At 35.2% G+C, this 17,408-nt stretch overlaps 1 protein-coding gene across 1 annotated transcript in view; it reads left to right on the top strand.

Annotated features, from left to right (window-relative positions):
* frya (furry homolog a (Drosophila)) overlaps positions 1-17,408 on the top strand; it is a 76,966-nt gene that overhangs the window by 26,029 nt on the left and 33,529 nt on the right. The window contains exons 18-37 of the mRNA XM_073818486.1: positions 1,328-1,583; positions 1,678-1,860; positions 1,945-2,031; positions 2,364-2,623; positions 4,717-4,906; positions 4,990-5,114; positions 6,089-6,146; positions 6,384-6,475; positions 6,588-6,760; positions 7,318-7,478; positions 9,676-9,786; positions 10,240-10,394; positions 11,695-11,794; positions 11,946-12,117; positions 13,894-14,150; positions 14,231-14,377; positions 14,500-14,668; positions 16,276-16,366; positions 16,644-16,726; positions 17,160-17,310. Of these exons, the coding sequence (XP_073674587.1) occupies positions 1,328-1,583; positions 1,678-1,860; positions 1,945-2,031; positions 2,364-2,623; positions 4,717-4,906; positions 4,990-5,114; positions 6,089-6,146; positions 6,384-6,475; positions 6,588-6,760; positions 7,318-7,478; positions 9,676-9,786; positions 10,240-10,394; positions 11,695-11,794; positions 11,946-12,117; positions 13,894-14,150; positions 14,231-14,377; positions 14,500-14,668; positions 16,276-16,366; positions 16,644-16,726; positions 17,160-17,310 (3,021 nt within the window). The remainder of the gene's footprint in view (positions 1-1,327; positions 1,584-1,677; positions 1,861-1,944; positions 2,032-2,363; positions 2,624-4,716; positions 4,907-4,989; positions 5,115-6,088; positions 6,147-6,383; positions 6,476-6,587; positions 6,761-7,317; positions 7,479-9,675; positions 9,787-10,239; positions 10,395-11,694; positions 11,795-11,945; positions 12,118-13,893; positions 14,151-14,230; positions 14,378-14,499; positions 14,669-16,275; positions 16,367-16,643; positions 16,727-17,159; positions 17,311-17,408) is intronic.

The following is a 17,408-nucleotide window of genomic DNA, read 5'->3' as shown; positions in this document are numbered from 1 at the left end:
ATTGAAATAATATCAGTGATACTAAAATAATAGTTTTATATACATAGAAAACAAATGCAGAATGTAGAATAAAAAATACTGTATATAGACATATTTGATTAAAAAATTATAATAAATAAAAGCATTAAACAACATTGTCCAGGCATGATTATTTGATTTGTTTTAGTTTAACTTGAAGTACTAAACTAACTGAAACTATAACTATAACACTGAAATAAAATGAATAAAAACTGTATAGACATATTTGAAAAAAAAAAAGAAGACAAAATTCCTAAAATTTGACCTAACATAAAAGTAAAACTTAATCAATGTCAATGAAATTAAAATAATATATTTATATACACAGAAAACTTTTAAGATTAAATGAAGGTGAAGTGTCTCAAGTAACTTTTGTGAAAATTATAATCCCAAAATATTTGTGAAATAATGTTCCATTATCATGCAGCATAACAAATTGTCTTTTACTTTAAAAATATTTAAAAGAATAAGTGATCATATTACATTTTATTATATTTGGCTTGATTAAAAGCTTTTCTTGTTAACAAAAGGGTATACCGTAGTGGTTGGAAGGATAGTGACTAAAATTGGTAAAAAAAAACACTGTACCGTGTCTTTAAATCATCTAATGAGTCTTTCAATATCATCAAATGATTCTTGTTCTAAATATGTCTGACAAGATTTTGTGGTATATAAACCCCTTTTCGTCTTTGACCAATATTTATATATATATATATTTTTTTTTTTTTTTAGGAACAGACACACACATCACATTACTGAAATTAAAACCATTAAACAATGGTTGAATAAATGAATTAAAACTACTGTCGACATATTTGATCAAATACAAAATAATAATAATATTAAAAATGATGTAACACAACACAATTCCTAAAACTTGACCTAAAATAAAAACAATACTGAAATATTATAAATGATACTAAAACAATAATTTTATATACAACATCAAACATTAAATGCAGGTAAAGTGTCTACTTTTATGTTTCAAATAACTTTTGTGAAAATAAAATAAAATAGTGTTCTATCCTCATTCAGCATAACAAATTGATATGTACTTTTTAAAAAGAATAAGTGATCATACTACATTTTATTATATTTTAAATAATTAAAAACTGGTTGCTAACAAATGGGTATATCGTAGTGGTTGGAAAGATAGTGGCAAAGATTTCAAATTACAATTAGATCGTTTTTTGAGGCTGCACTGTGTCTTTTAATATCATCTAATTGCTCTTTAGATATTTATATTGTTTTTTATATAAATAAATGTTTGTTCCACTGTATTCATGTTTTTCTGTCTTTTAACTGCCAGGTTAACCATTCATATGGATGATGAACTGCGTCTGATAGCCCAGAATTCCCTGCAGAGTCTGCTGGTGGACTTCTCAGACTGGCGGGAGGAAGTGCTCCTGGGCTACTGCAGCTTCCTGCTCCGAGAGGTTCAGGACACACACCAAACCCTGCTGGACTCCTCACTGAAACTACTGCTTCAGTTGCTCACACAGTGGAAACTAGCCCTTCTCAGCACCAGCAAGAGTCTGGACACATCAAAGATCTGCTCCACTGAAGTAAGTGACAGGAAAAAAATTGTTATCAAATCACAAAAAAAAGCAAATTAAAAATGTTATATATAATATAATAATATTTATTTGTGCACTTTAGTTGTTACAGAGTAGCTCTAGTTCCAGGCTGCCTGCCGAACGAACTCCTCACTCCACAGTCCTGCATGCTGTTGAGGGTCTTGCTTTAGTCCTGCTGTGCTCCTGCCAGACAGGCACACGCAAACTAGCCGTGTCCATCCTTCGAGAGGTCCGCCAAATCTTCCTCACCATTGGGCAGACTGAGGTAAGAGCCTAACTTGATCAGATATAGGCCTTTGAGTATACATCCGCTCATTTATAGCTGAATATGGTCTTCTTTTCTACACAGGAAGATGAAAGGCCCATGATAGATGTACTGGACCAGCTGAGCCCAGTGGTGCTCGAGAGCTTTGCCCACGTGGCGGTGGCTGACTCGGTGAGTGCCTCTCTGTTCGGTCCTTTGCAGTTTCGCTCACATGTGAATCTTTGGGGACATCTACAAAGCATCTTCTGTTCTGAGTTTATAAGAAAGTCTGTTTTACTTCTCTAAGCTTGGAGTTCAGTGTATTAGGGGTTTACTTACTGTACACAAACAATGATCACATAGATCACATAGATACTAGATGTCAACACTAAATTGGTTGAATTTAGCTCTGAATTTAGTCTATAATGTCATTAGTCTCTAAAAATCGTATTGTTTGACCAAATTCCACTACTGAGTTCTTTGTAAGTGCCTACTATGATCTCTTCCCTTCCACTTCCTCGCAGGCGTCCCTCCCCGCTGGGCAGCAAGCGGACCTGCAGTGGCTGGTGGAATGGAACGGATCTCTGGTCGGCAGCCACTATGACGTGCGCAGCCCCTCTCGCGTGTGGATCTTGGCCCAGTCTCTGAAGGAACCCTGGGCTCTGTGCCTCTTCAGTCTTCTGAGACAGGAGTACCTGCCCAAGTTCTGTCCCACAGCGCTCAGCTACGCCTGGCCCTACGCCTTCACCCGTCTGCAGCTCCTCGTGCCTTTACTTGAGCCCAGGTGAGGAATGGATAAAACATTTACTGTACGGGTGCATTTGACCTTTCGGACATTCTCCTACATCTGCATGTCACTGGGAGGTCAATGGTTTGCTTTGATTGAGCTGCATTGTAGCTTTAATTATTGTGGTAGCCTAATAGGTTATGCAAGCATTTAAATCTAGCTGACCAGGCTTTAACCTCAAAGTGCAGGATGAGTTTTTTAAGCATTATCTCAATTCTGTCTCTATCTTTAAGTTTAAGCTCTTAATTGCTTCCTGTAGCCACTTTTTATTATGTTACTGCACTTGTTTAAGTGGTTCTGCTTCTGATAGCAGACTCTGCAATCTGCAGTCCATGTCTATTTATATACAGTACATTCATAATACATGTTAACTCAGCATAATGTCAAATATGAAATATAATACACAAATGTTTGGGTCCAGTAATTAATTAATCCAAAAATAATTAATTATTTTATTTAGCAAAGATGCATTAAATTGATCAGAAGTTACAAACCATTTATTTTTTAACTTTCTATTCATCAAACAGTCTAAAAAACAATCATGGTTTCCACAATAATATTAATCAGCACCTGTTTGCTACAGTGATAATAATTACAAATGTTTCTTAACCACTTTAGACTGGCGTAATGGCTTGTGAAAACTCAGCTTTGCCATCACAGGAATAAATTATAGTTTCAAATATATTGAAATAGAAAATACAAGTCTAGATGGTGCAGGCTGATGGGTCGTTAATGCAGACTGGTGTTAAACTACTTGGCACAAGCTGATTGGTTCATGTTGTATACGCAGCCAATGAGCTTGCTGCTTTAGATTTAAATGGCTGTTTAGCATCCACTAGAGAATTTCGTTTCGCGCTTTCAGAGTTCCTCTGAAACCCTCTACCTCCCCAGCTCCACCTGTTTAGATCTGCTACTGGTTATTATATATGCTATTGTCCAGCGGCAGTATGTCTTAAATGTTTACAGCACCGTATCAGCGTATGTATTGGCAGAAGCAGGTTCCTGTACTATAGCAATAATCTACAACAACAGCAATAACCAGTCTCCCTTAATGGAAGTAGTTTGAAATAATCAAGACTCTTCCTAGAGCAAGTCTCCTGACCAAACTGAGCAATTCATAGAGAAGGGCCTTGGTTAGAGTGATGAACCTGATGGTCATATGTGGAGATAGGAGTGACCTACAGAAGGACAAACATCACTGCAACATTCCACCGATCTAGGCTTTATGGTGGTGTGGCAAGACTCAATCCTCTCCTCAGTGAAGACACATGAAAACAAACTTGGAATTAGCAAAAAAAAAAACACCTAAAGGACCTTCAGACTGTGAGTAACAAGATTCTCTGGTCTGAAAAACCTCAGTTCCAAGCATCATGTTTGAAGGAGACCAAACACTGCTCATAACCTTAAGAACACCATCTTAGCAGTAAAGTGTGGTGGTAGCAGCCTTATGCTGTGGGGCTGTTTTTCAGTGGTAGGTACTGAGGGATTCGTCAAGTAGAAGAAAAGCTCAATGCGCCAAAAATATTAAGATAGTCTTAATGAAAACCCAGTCCAGAGCATTCAGAACCTCACACTGGGCAGAAGGTTCACCTTCCAACAGGACAATGAGCCAAAGCACACGAAGTTGAACCCAATCAAATATTTCTGGAGAAACTTGAGAGATGAGGAGAAGAATGGCAGGTAATTGCCAAATGCTGATGAGCAAAGCTTGTCGCATCATACCCAAAAAGACTGTAAAGGTGCTTCAGCTAAGTACTGAGTTAAGGGTATGAATACTTATGCAATGTACTTATTTCAGTTTTTTTAATTTTGAATAAATTTAATAAGTTGTGACAATTCTGTTTTTGTGTTGTCATTATGGTGTGAGAAGTGTAGATTAATGTGGAAGAAAAGTAATTTAAAGCAGTTTAACATAGGGCAGCAACATAACAAAATGTGAAAAAAATAAAGGCTTTCGGATGGCACTGTATACAGTATAACTGACTGAAATTTTTTTATCTATAAATGAATTTGCTCAATATTTGACTATTTTTAATTAGCTATTTTTCACTTTACATCAGTCATTTCATTCAAATGTTTTCCTCTCTTAGCAACCCAGTGAATGCCAAGAAGACAAGCTCGGCTGGTTCAGCAGACACCTACGTGTCTCTCTGGAGAAACTATCTGATTCTGTGTTTTGGTGTGGCCAAACCCAGCATCATGAGCCCGGGTCATCTACGAGCTTCCACCCCTGAGATCATCACTCCCAGTACAGACAGCAACAGCAGCTATGACAACAAGGTGGGTGGGGTATCTTATGCATTACGCACCAGTCATACGCCCATTGACTTGATGGAATCACTGATTAACATCTGATTTATTAGATCCTGGGAACCCCGTCTGTGGCCTGGCTTCTGAAGCAGTTGGTCCCTCTGATGCGTTCAGAAAGCATTGAGATCACAGAGTCTTTGGTGCTGGGATTTGGCCGCACAAACTCGCTTGTTTTCAGGTACTATGTAGCCTAAGCATTTAAGATCTCTAATGATGTAACTTGTAAGCATTTGGATGGGTCAAGTTCCTACAACATGCTACATTCTTATAGTGACAACATTATGCAACCAGCTTGAACCAAAGTGCACTCGGTTTTTTGGTTATCACACATCACATCATACTGTGTTTTATTGTTTTTAATGTGTCATGTAAGTTCAGCAAGATTTTTGCAGATAAGATGTGAGGAGCATATGATGTTCACATTCTTTTCATACCTCTTGTCAGGGGTTTTGAATTCCTTGACTTTGATAAGGCACAAACACTGAATGCACTGAATATGTATATAAGTATATGTGTCTCTCTGTGTGTGTGTGTGTGTGTGTGTGTGTGTGTGTGTGTGTGTGTGTATATATATATATATATATATATATATATATATAGTAAATTTTCTACCGTAAATATATGCATTGCTAAGAACTTCATGTAAACAACTTTAAAAGCGATTTTCTCAATATTTGGATTTTTTAGCACCCTCAGATTCCAGATTTTCCAATAGTTCTATCTCGGCCAAATATTTTCCTATTCTAACAAACCTATCCAAACTCTTTTATTTAGCTTTTAGGTAATGTATAAATCTCAATTTTGATAAAAAAATTACACTTATGACTGGTTTTGTGGTCCAGCGTCACACAATATATATATATATATATATTTAAAATTCAATTTTTAGGTTTTTTTGGAACAATTTTTACTTGATTTTGACTCCTTTTTATTGATTCCTGAGGAACTACATTTTGATCAGCATCTTTAAATCTAGAGAAACTTCTTGCAGTGATCAAATGTCATATTACATTAGTTATGTCTTCTAATTTCAGTTCTTGGAAACATAAAAAAGTATTTATGGGAATAGAGCAATTATTGCTCTATAAACACTGGCAGCACAGCATTGATTCTTTAGCCTTATTGATTTTAGATTTGTTGTGTCTCGTACAGAGAGCTTGTTGAGGAACTGCATCCTTTGATGAAAGAAGCTTTGGAAAGAAGACCTGAGGTCAGTTATATACAGCTTTACTTTTTTTTGGCGATTTTTCAGTCAGATCATCTGGTATGTGTCTTAACTTGTTGTATTGTAAATGGCCCGCTCAGGCAATGCATACATGACTTGCACTTACAAAAAAACAATAGAGAACTTTTTTTTTTTAACTAATTTTCAGAATTGTAAATTTCTCAAATTTTTCAAAAGTTTTAGAAGATTCTATAGTAATTGTTCTCATAACGTGTCCTCTAGAATAAAAAAAGGCGAGAGAGAAGAGATCTGCTGAGACTCCAGCTCCTCAGGATCTTTGAGCTGCTGGCGGATGCCGGTGTCATCAGTGACAGGTGAGAAGGATGTTATTATTATGGATACTGTTCTTTGGACTCCTCCATTGCGTCTCACTATGAACTCACAGGCTAGAAAACATGAAATAATCCCCGTCTCTCTGTCTCTCAGCACTAATGGAGCGCTGGAACGTGATACACTGGCCCTGGGCGCTCTCTTTTTTGAGTACGTGGACCTGACCCGGATGCTTCTGGAAGCTGAGAATGACAAAGACATGGAGATTCTCAAAGACATCCGAGCTCACTTCAGCGCCATGGTGGCCAACCTCATACAGTGTGTCCCAGGTGAAGAGGAAGACATCTCACAAACTCAGTATACAATTAGTGTCAGCACGAAATCACAATTTAGCCCATTTACTTTCTTAATACACATTCTTGTGCACATCACGTTTAATTCATAAATAGTAATAATGTTGTTCTACTTTAAATATTTATTCCTCACATCATACTGCTGGTCATGAAGTTATATTTCACTCTGAGAAGCCCTCCACATGTTCTTTGTTTAGGAAATGGAATTCATTGCTAGGTTACAGTGTATTCGGTCACAGGACTCCTGACGTCAGTCTTGATTTAGACTCCACAGTGGAGACATTGCCCAAAATAGCAGTAGATTAGATGAAGAGCCAGTTTGTGGGCAAATGAGTCCACAATGGCTAGTCATTTTGCCTTTTCTTTTCATATAAAAAAAAAACTAAACTAAAACCATTAGGTGTGCAGGCATTTCAAGATGAAAGGGTTCCTTGAGCCCAACTTGCTTCACTAAAATGTCTTGCTTTGGATTTTAAATGTATTTTTTAATCTAACTCCTCTTTTCTCCTCTACTTGTTTTATTTGTATCATAGTGCATCATCGCCGTTTCCTCTTCCCTCAACAAAGCCTTAGGCATCATCTCTTCATCCTTTTCAGCCAATGGGCTGGACCTTTTAGCATCATGTTCACGCCCCTGGATCGCTATAGTGACCGGAACCATCAGATTACTCGATACCAGTATTGTGCTCTGAAGGTAGTACCGACTACATTGATATACTGTATATTTCTATATCATTTTGATATTTTCATACTGTGTAATTTTCATGTTTTGTTTTACAGTTGAGGTCAAAAGTTTACACCCCCCTTTTAGAATCTGCAAAATGTTAATTATTTTAGCAAAATAAGAGGGATCATATTTAGTACTGACCTAAATAACATATTTACATATAGTCCACAAGAGAAAAGAATAATTTAATTTATAAAAAGGACCTTGTTCAAAAGTTTACATCCCCACAGTTTACAGCTGTGTTTTTTGTTTTTTTGTTTGTTTATTTAGTGCAAGTCCCTTGTTTGTCCTGAAAAGTTAAACTGCCTGCTGTTCAGAAAAATCCTTCAGGTTCCACAAAATCTTTGGTTTTCCTGCATTTTTTGTGTATTTGAACCCTTGCCAACAATGACTGTATAATTTTGAGATCCATATTTTCACACTGAGGACAGCTGAGGGACTCTTAATATTAAACTATTACAGAAGATTCAAAAAACATGCATTTAGAGCTGGTGGGTGAAAACTTTAGAAATTTAAAGATCAGGGTTATTTTAACTTATTTTGTCTTCTGGGGAACATGTAACTATCTTCTGTAGCCTCTAAAGGGCAGTACTAAATGAAAAATATGATATTTAAGCAAAATAAGAAAATGTACACACAATTCTGTTCAAAAGTTTACATCCCCCAGCTCTTAATGCATGGTTTTTCCTTCTGGAGCATCAGTGAGCGTTTGAACCTTCTGATAATAGTTGTAGTAGTCCCTCAGTTGTCCTCAGTGTGAAAAGATGGATCTCAAAATCATACAGTCAGTGTTGGAAAGGGTTCAAATACACAAAAATGCTGAAAACCAAAGAATTTGTCATCCAAGAGGATGTCAACTTTTTATCCATTCAATTATTATTTACTCGTGTGGACTGTATGTAAACATCTTTTTATGTGAAAAATCTTATTAAGGTCAGTACTACTAAATAAACAAAAACATGCATTTCCCCTCTTATTTTGGAAAAATAATTAAAATTTTCCAGATTCTGAAAGGGCGATGTAAACTTTTGACCTCAACTGTATGAAAGCAATGGAGTGGAATGATATTTAAACGGATAGTTCACCCAAAAATGAAAATTGTGTCATTATTTATTCTCTCTCATGTCGTTCCAAACCCGTAAAATTTTTGTTCAACTGCAGAACACAAATTAAGATATTCTTGATGAAATTTGACAGCAGCAAAGCAACTGACACGTTTAAGGCCCAGAAATGTATTTAGGACATCGTTAAAATGGGCCAAGTGACATCAGTGGTTCAACCGTTTTATGAAGCCACAAGGATACTTTTTGTGCGCCAAGAAAACAAAAATAACAAACGTAACAATTTCTACTCTTCCGTGTCTTCGACGTGTGTTCACAAGCTCTTGGATTTCATGAAAAATATTTGAATCTTTGTTTTTCGAAGATGAACGAATGTCTTACGGTTTGGAACGACATGAGGGTGAGTAATTAATGACAGAACTTTCATTTTTGGATGAACTATCCCTTTAACTCTGGCTCTAATTTAAAACACTGCTTGCGTAGCAAATTCAGACCGCAGACATATACTCCACTAATTTTATCTCCAGAGGTCTACTTATAGCCCAGGAAGTGCTGTAGTCATTTACAGTGCAAGACCTAAATGTGGACACACATGCCAAAGAGACAAAAGTGGGCCCACTAGGTGACGAATGAGTCCATTTGTGATGACAGCGCATGTGTGCTCTGTTTTGTCTGTGGGAACCTCGAACACATAATGTCAGCTCTCTGTAAACATACAGTTCACGTCAGGTTTGTTCAGGTTAGGATTTCTGGAAAAAAATGACACCCACCTCTAAATCATCTATTGTTTGTGTTTGTGTACGTGTAGCTTCTTGTGTTGCTGTAAACCCCTTCCTCATAATGGAAAGGCGGGCGTTGTAAGACGATCGTATGTAATGTTGTAGCATTTGTAAAAGGTGTGTAATTTCAAGAGCCTGGCGTCATTAAAACACACAAACGTCCAGAACATGATATGAGTCTTGTGAGCCTGTTTCTTTGAAGTATTTTTTGGTTTTGTTTTGTTTTGCTGGACACGATAGGACGTGATTTCCTCAAAACAGGAAATTCCGAGTTTTGCATGAAAGCTTTGCATGAAAGAATGTTGTTTTCTCTTCCTTTCATAGGCCATGTCGACTGTGCTTTGTTGTGGCCCCGTGTTCGACAACGTTGGGCTCTCTCCTGATGGCTACCTCTATAAGTGGCTGGATAACATCCTTGGCTGTCAGGATCTGCGGGTATGTGGCCAAACACTCTGAAACAACATGACATTCATCCTCAGTCGCTCCTTTAGTGTTGATAGAGCTAAACCAACATAACCGTCTTTGAAATGATTCTCTGAGTGTGCCTTTTGACCCAGTGCAAATTTGCTTAGGGATTTGTCATAAGACAAGCCACTTTTCCACTTTTTCTCTCTCTCTTTCTCAGCTTGTGAATGAGGGATGTATTCATTCTTCTGCAAATGTTGGTTCTTGAAGTGAAAGTCTGGCTTTGTGCCCTGAATTAAAACAAGACACAACCATTCAGGAGTTTGGGTTTAGTAAGATTTTTGAAGAATAGAAAGCTCAAAAGAACAGTATTTATTTGGAATAGAAATACAGTGTATTTACAATGTAACCATCAAGGTGTTTTGTGTCACCATTCACATCAAAAGATAAACATATGTGATCCTCTGATCTAATTGTTCTCAGGTGCATCAGCTGGGCTGTGAGGTTGTGGTTCTTCTGCTGGAACTTAACCCAGATCAGGTGAATCTGTTTAACTGGGCCGTGGACCGATGTTACACCGGCTCCTGCCAGCTGGCCTCTGGTTGCTTCAAAGCCATTGCCACTGTCTGTGGTAGCAGGTATGTTGGGGCCTTAAAATCCAGAGCATATTAAACTTTTTTTTTTTTTTTTTTTTTTTACAGTATTTATACATTATTTTACATTAAATGTTTTAATTGGTTAAACTATATATATAAATAAATATATATATATATATATATATATAATACATTTAAATAATATTGTATATTTAAAATATATTATAGCATATCCTGTGATTTTTTTTTTTCATTTTTCAGATTATTTTTTTAAATACAGTATGTAATGTGTTTATGATTTTTAATGTTTTTTAAAGAATTTTTACAATTTTGCAATTTAAAATAACTGCTTTCCATTTGAATTTTAAAATGTAATTTATTCCTGAGATCGAAGCTAAATTTTCAGCATTATTACTCCAGTCTTCAGTGTCACATGAACCCTCAGAAATCATTCTAATATGCTGATTTGCTGTTCAAAAAACATTTTTTATTATAATTTTTTATAAATATTTAAAACAGTTGAGTGCATTTATTTAGGATTCTTGGATGAATCGAAACATCCAAAGCATTTATCTGAAATAAAAAGCTTTTGTAATATTATACACTATACCATTCAAAAGCTTGAGTCTGTATTTTTATTTTTATTTTTTTGAGAAAGAAATCATAGAAATAAATACTTCTATTTAGCAAGGATGCTTTAAATTGATCAAACGTGATGATAAAGACATTTAAAATGTTATTTCAGAAAAATGCTGTTCTTCTGAACTTTCTATTCAACAAAGAAACCTGAAAAAATTCTACTCAGCTCTTTTCAACATATTAATAACAATAATACATGTCTTTTGAGCAGCAAATCAGAATATTAGAATGATTTCTGAAGGATCATGTGACTGGAGTAATGATGCTAAAAATTCAGCTTTGAAAACACAGGGGAAAAATAATTTTAAAATATATTCAAATAGAAAACAGTTTTTTTAAATAGTAAAAATAGTTTTTGCTGTACTTTGGATTAAATAAAGCAGGCTTGGTGAGCAGAACAGACTTTAAAAAAAAAACATAAAAAATATGATATTAAAAATTAACTGGTAGTGTATATATTTAAACAATATAATATATTTAAAATATTATACTACTTCTCTTGCCAGATTTCCCACAGCAGATAAAACCCTATTCAATAGAGTTTTGGCAGCACTTACCTGCTTTCTTTCTCATGATAATTTGTTTACATATATAGTGCCAAGACTCGATATGTCTGGGCTGAAGCCCCTCATTCACATATTTGCCAAAACCAATCTATGTGTAACTTGTTTTTATGTAGGCAATCTTTTGTTTTCTGTCCCAGAAACTACTCCAGTGATATTGTGACTCTGCTGAACCTGGTTCTCTTCAAAGCGTCCGACACAAACAGGGAAATCTACGAGATCGCTATGCAATTAATGCAGGTCAGAGAGAGAACATTCTCTGCTAAAGAAGTGTTGCAATAATAGAAAGTGTACTGGATTAAATGGAGTGTTGTGGGCTAATCTGTTTATGTGTGTGTGTGTGTGTGTGTGTGTGTGTGTGTGTGTGTGTGTGTGTTTTCTGGTTGAATAGATTCTGGAGGCCAAGCTGTCTGTGTATTCTAAGAGGATTGTGGAACAGAAAAGTGGTGCTATCCTGTATGGGACACACGGGCCTCTTCCACCCCTCTACAGTCTCTCTGTAACCCAGCTTTCAAAGCAACTTGCCAGGATGTACCCTGAACTCACCCTGCCCCTTTTCTCAGGTATAAAATGGAAGGAGATGAACATAGTGTGTATGTGTGTTAATGACACTGCTTCTCTTATAGGTGAAAAACCCTAAAACCATATACTTTAAACTGTAAAAAGTGATCTTAAAGGAGAAGTTCACTTTCAGAATGAATTTTTTTGATGATTTGCTTACCCCCATGTCATCCAAGATGTTCATGTCTTTCGTTCTTCAGTCAAAAAGAAATTAAGGGTTTTGAGGAAGACATTCCAGGATTTTTCTCCAATTAGTAAACTTCAATGGTGGCCAACGGGTTGCAGGTCCAAATAGCAGTTTCAATGCAGCTTCAAAGAGCTCTACACGATCCCAGACAAGAAATAAGGGTCTTACAAATTGATATACTTTTTACCACAGATGTTTGTCTTGCACTAGCTTGACTTCACGTTTTACGTAGTCACATTGGAAAAGTGTAGAAGTACCGACCCAGTGTTTGCAAAGCGAATGTCCAAAGAAAGTCAAACAGCCTTTTCAAAAAAGGTAAAACAACAATGTTGGACGGTTTTGAAGTTAGAGAAGAAAATGAGAGTTTCGCCCTACCCTACTGTTTTTTAACCATAGTACACTGACAAATAACTAACATTAACCTTAACATTTATGGTTAAAAAGAATGTCAGATTTTATTTTTGTAAGAAAATGACTGATTGTTTCACTAGATAAGACCCTTGTTCCTCAGCTGGGATCGTGTAGAGGCCTTTGAAGTTGCATTGAAACCCCCTTCAACCCATTGGCCACCATTGAAGTCCACTATATGGAGAAAAATCCTAGAATTGTGTTTTTCTTTATTCAGTCGTAAAGAAATTATGTTTTTTGAAGAAAACATTTAAGGATTTCTCTCCATATAGTGGACTTCTATGGTGCCCATGAGTTCAAACTTCCAAAATGCAGTTTAAATGCAGCTTCAAAGGGCTTTAAATGATCCCAGCCGAGGAAGAAGGGTCTTATCTCGCAAAACGATTGGTAAAATACAATTTATATACTTTTTGTAGATGAGCATTTAAGGTTAAAAGTATATAAATTTTACAAATGTTTTTAGAATTTTTTTTTTTTGCTAGATAAGACCCTTGTTCCTCAGCTGGGATCGTGTAGAGGCCTTTGAAGTTGCATTGAAACCCCCTTCAACCCATTGGCCACCATTGAAGTCCACTATATGGAGAAAAATCCTAGAATTGTTTTTTTCTTTATTCAGTCGTAAAGAAATTATGTTTTTTGAAGAAAACATTTAAGGATTTCTCTCCATATAGTGGACTTCTATGGTGCCCATGAGTTCAAACTTCCAAAATGCAGTTTAAATGCAGCTTCAAAGGGCTTTAAATGATCCCAGCCGAGGAAGAAGGGTCTTATCTCGCAAAACGATTGGTAAAATACAATTTATATACTTTTTGTAGATGAGCATTTAAGGTTAAAAGTATATAAATTTTACATGTTTTTAGAAAATTTATTTTTATTTTTTTTGCTAGATAAGACCTTTCTTTCTCAGCTGGGATCAGTTAGAGCCCTTTGAAGCTGCATTTAAACTGCATTTTGGAAATTCAAACTTGTGGGCACCATAGAAGTCCACTATATGGAGAACACTCCTGAAATGTTTTCCTCAAAAAACATAATTTCTTTACAATTGAAGAAAGAAAGACATGAACATCTTGGATGACAACGGGGTGAGTAAATCATTTGTAAATTTTTGTTCTGGAAGTGAACTTCTCCTTTAAGTTCTGTCAACAGCCATGAAAAACTATCTTTTTGTATCTCTTATCTCTAGAGGTGAGTCAGAGGTTTCCCACCACTCATCCAAACGGCCGTCAGGTCATGCTGACCTACCTGCTTCCTTGGCTCAGTAACATCGAGCTGGTGGATGGAGGCCTGCTGCCCTCGATCTCAAGTCCAAACAGCTGTGGGGACAACAGAAAGGGATACACTCACAACACCTCTGCACCTCATCTGCTCCGAGGCACAGGCTGGGGGTCACTGCAGGCCTCTTCTCTGGTCCTAAACAATCTCATGTTCATGACTGCAAAGGTATGATGCTGAACTGTTGTTACTTTAGCTATAGATATCAGAACAGCAGATTGAATTGTGTGTGTCTCTGTGTGTGCTAGTATGGGGATGACGTCCCAGGTGCAGAAATGGAGAATGCCTGGAATGCTCTTGTCTGTAATGAGCGGTGGACTAATAACCTGAGGACCACCCTGCAGTTCCTCATCAGCTTATGCGGAGTCAGCAGCGATACCTCTCTTTTGCCTCATGTAAGTTGTACATTTATTTATTTTGTTATATTTTGGTTTGGTACCAGATTTGATGAGATTTTATTGATAAAGCTGGTTAAAGAATGAAACCTAAGTTGTTAAGTTGTTATGTTTGTCCTCAGATTAAGAAGGTGGTGATCTACCTGTGTCGCAACAGCACCATTCAAACCATGGAGGAGCTGCTTTATGAACTTCAGCAGACAGATCCTGTGAACCCCGTAGTGGTGCACTGTGACAATCCTCCGTTCTATCGCTTTTCAGCAACTAGCAAAATTACCATTACCACTTCAGGTATGCAATATAGAGAACTTGTTTCAATATTTATAGTACTGTTCAAAAGTGTGGGGTCAGTACGTTTTCCTAACCATACCCAGTATCCCTTCCATGAACACAGTAAGTACATTGTACCTATCTTTTGATGTAAGTACATAGTTATGGTCATATAATATAAAGTGGGACCCTTTTATTATAATTTTGTATCATATTTGTATTTTATTTTGTATAATATTTCACTTTTAATTGTTTTATTTGAAGTTTTTATTCTGCTCGGTCACAGTAAATTGATCAAACTTGACAGTAAAGGGATTTATAATGTCACAAAAGGTTCTACTTGTTACAGAATAATGTTACAAACTATAAAAAAATACAAAAAAAATATATATATATATATTATATATAAAATAAAAAAATACAATAACAAAATAAAATATGAAAATACATAAAACATAAATATTACAAATACATACATATTTTAAAAATAAAATAAAAAAATAAAAACAAAATTTAAATTCAAATAAAATAAATAATATAAAATATAAAAATAAAAGAAAAAATATATAATACAATAAATATTATAAATACATAAATAGTATAAATAAAATAAATGAAAAAAAAAATATATATATATATATATACAATATACAATATAAAATAAATAAAATAAAACAAAAAATACAATTTCAAATAAATGTTGTTCTTTTGAACATTCTATTCATATTTTATTTATTTTTTTATTTTTTTATTATGTGGGGTACTTTTATTCAACACATTTGCATTAAGTTGATTAAACTTGACATTTAAGGCATTTATAATGTTACAGAAGGTTTTATTTGTTACAAAAGTTTTAAAATAAAATAAAAATATAAAATAAAATAAAAAATACAATAACATAAAATTTAAACAAAATAAAATATAAAATAAAGTAAATAAAGCAAAAAATAAAATAAAATACAAAAATATACAAAACACAATAAGAATATAAAATAAAGCAAATAAAACAAAATAAAACGTCCAAATAAATGCTGTTCTTCTATTCAAATTTTTTTGTATTATTTTATTTAATTTTATATTTTATTTTGCATTATATTATATTGTATTTTTAATTTAATTTAATTTTTGTTTTATAAAGTGGAACCCTTTTATTCAGCACTGTCACATTAAATTGATCAAACTTGGCAGTTTGGCATTTATAATGTCACAAAAGATTATATTTCAGATAAATGTTGTTCTTTTCTATATATATTCTTTAAAGAATTCTTTAAAAGTGTATTTTTCAGCATAATAAATGTTTCTTTAGCACCAAATAAGCACATTAGCATGATTTTCTAAAGGACTGTATTAGCTCCTGAAAATATTTTAACATAAAATATTTTAAAATAGAAGACAGTTTTAATAGTATTTTACAATTACTGTATTTACTGTATTTTTAATTCAAATAAATGCAGCCTTGGTGAGCATAAGAGGTATATTTGAACCTCAGACTTTTGAATGGTACTGTATGTATATAAACTATCTGTCATAAATACATAAAGGCAACAAAATGTCAAAAAAAGCATTCATATGTTGCATGTATATTACATGGCATGACACATATTAATAAATACTGTATGTCTCTAAAGGTCCAACTTCCAGTATCAAAACATTGGTGTGTGGCCAGGAAAACATCCCTGACACAGATGACTCGCCAATCACAAAGGAGTGTGATGACAGGTATGTGCCACAAACCACACAATTTGCATATGTACCTTAACAGTCTTTCTATTAATGTCATTTTTTCTGGGTCAAGTTTAATGCCAGTTTGAGGTTACACCCAACAGAAGCGTTACAAGCATAACTCATTAGAATTCATCAAGAAGCAGACACCTTTGTCCAAAGCAACTTGCCGTAAACTTCCCCTGGAGCAACCTAAGATGAGCTGTCTAGATCAAGGGCATGTTTATGTTTGATGCATGCAGTGACAAAAGTCATTTTTTTATGTCTACCAAAGGCTAAGCAACATCTTACGAGCACATAACCGCCTGGAGTCTCGGTACAGCAGCAGTTCTGGAGGTTCCTACGATGAGGAAAAGAGTGAGTCAAGTTTATAACTTCAACAAAGAGGCCAAAACAGTTCAAGATTGACTGATATTTACTATATGCAGTGTAAGAGCTTCTGAGCTTCTGAACTGAAAGTCTGAAATGCTTCCCTTTGGCCATGGATGTCGAGACAGTTCTGGCCTGAGGATGTTAAATATTATCAATAACTTTAAAGCAGTAAAATAGTTTAGGTCTTTCTTGAATTTGAGATATTTCTGATAGTCTGCTCAGGTAATGCATTTCAGCTTGAAATAGCGTAGACTTAATGGTTTTTGAGCATGATTGCATTAGACAGGAGGTATGGCATTAATGGAGTCTGTCTACATACCACTCGTGCTTTGAAGGTAAATTCCAGGTTTATTAGTCTCACGGATGAAAGGCACACCTGTCAGGGATGTTGTTTTGACCCTTTTTGCTTTGCCTGCAGGTGAGCCGCTCCCACCGTATGCCATGTGGCTTATAAGTGTGCTGGAAACCAATCAGCCGCTTCCTCTTCCCATGCCAGTTAATGGAGGCTGCTGGGCACCACTGGTTGACTATTTACCTGAAACTGTCACTCCACGAGGACCCCTCCACAGGTCAAAATTCTGGAGTTTCATAGTTTTATTTTATTTTATTTTATTTTACATATATTTTTTATTTAACATTTTATTGTTTATTTTATTTTAATTTCTAT

Source organism: Garra rufa, chromosome 14 (assembly GCF_049309525.1).
Source record: "Garra rufa chromosome 14, GarRuf1.0, whole genome shotgun sequence".
In the NCBI taxonomy this organism is placed as follows: domain Eukaryota; kingdom Metazoa; phylum Chordata; class Actinopteri; order Cypriniformes; family Cyprinidae; genus Garra; species Garra rufa.
This window is presented reverse-complemented; position numbering and strand designations above follow the sequence as displayed.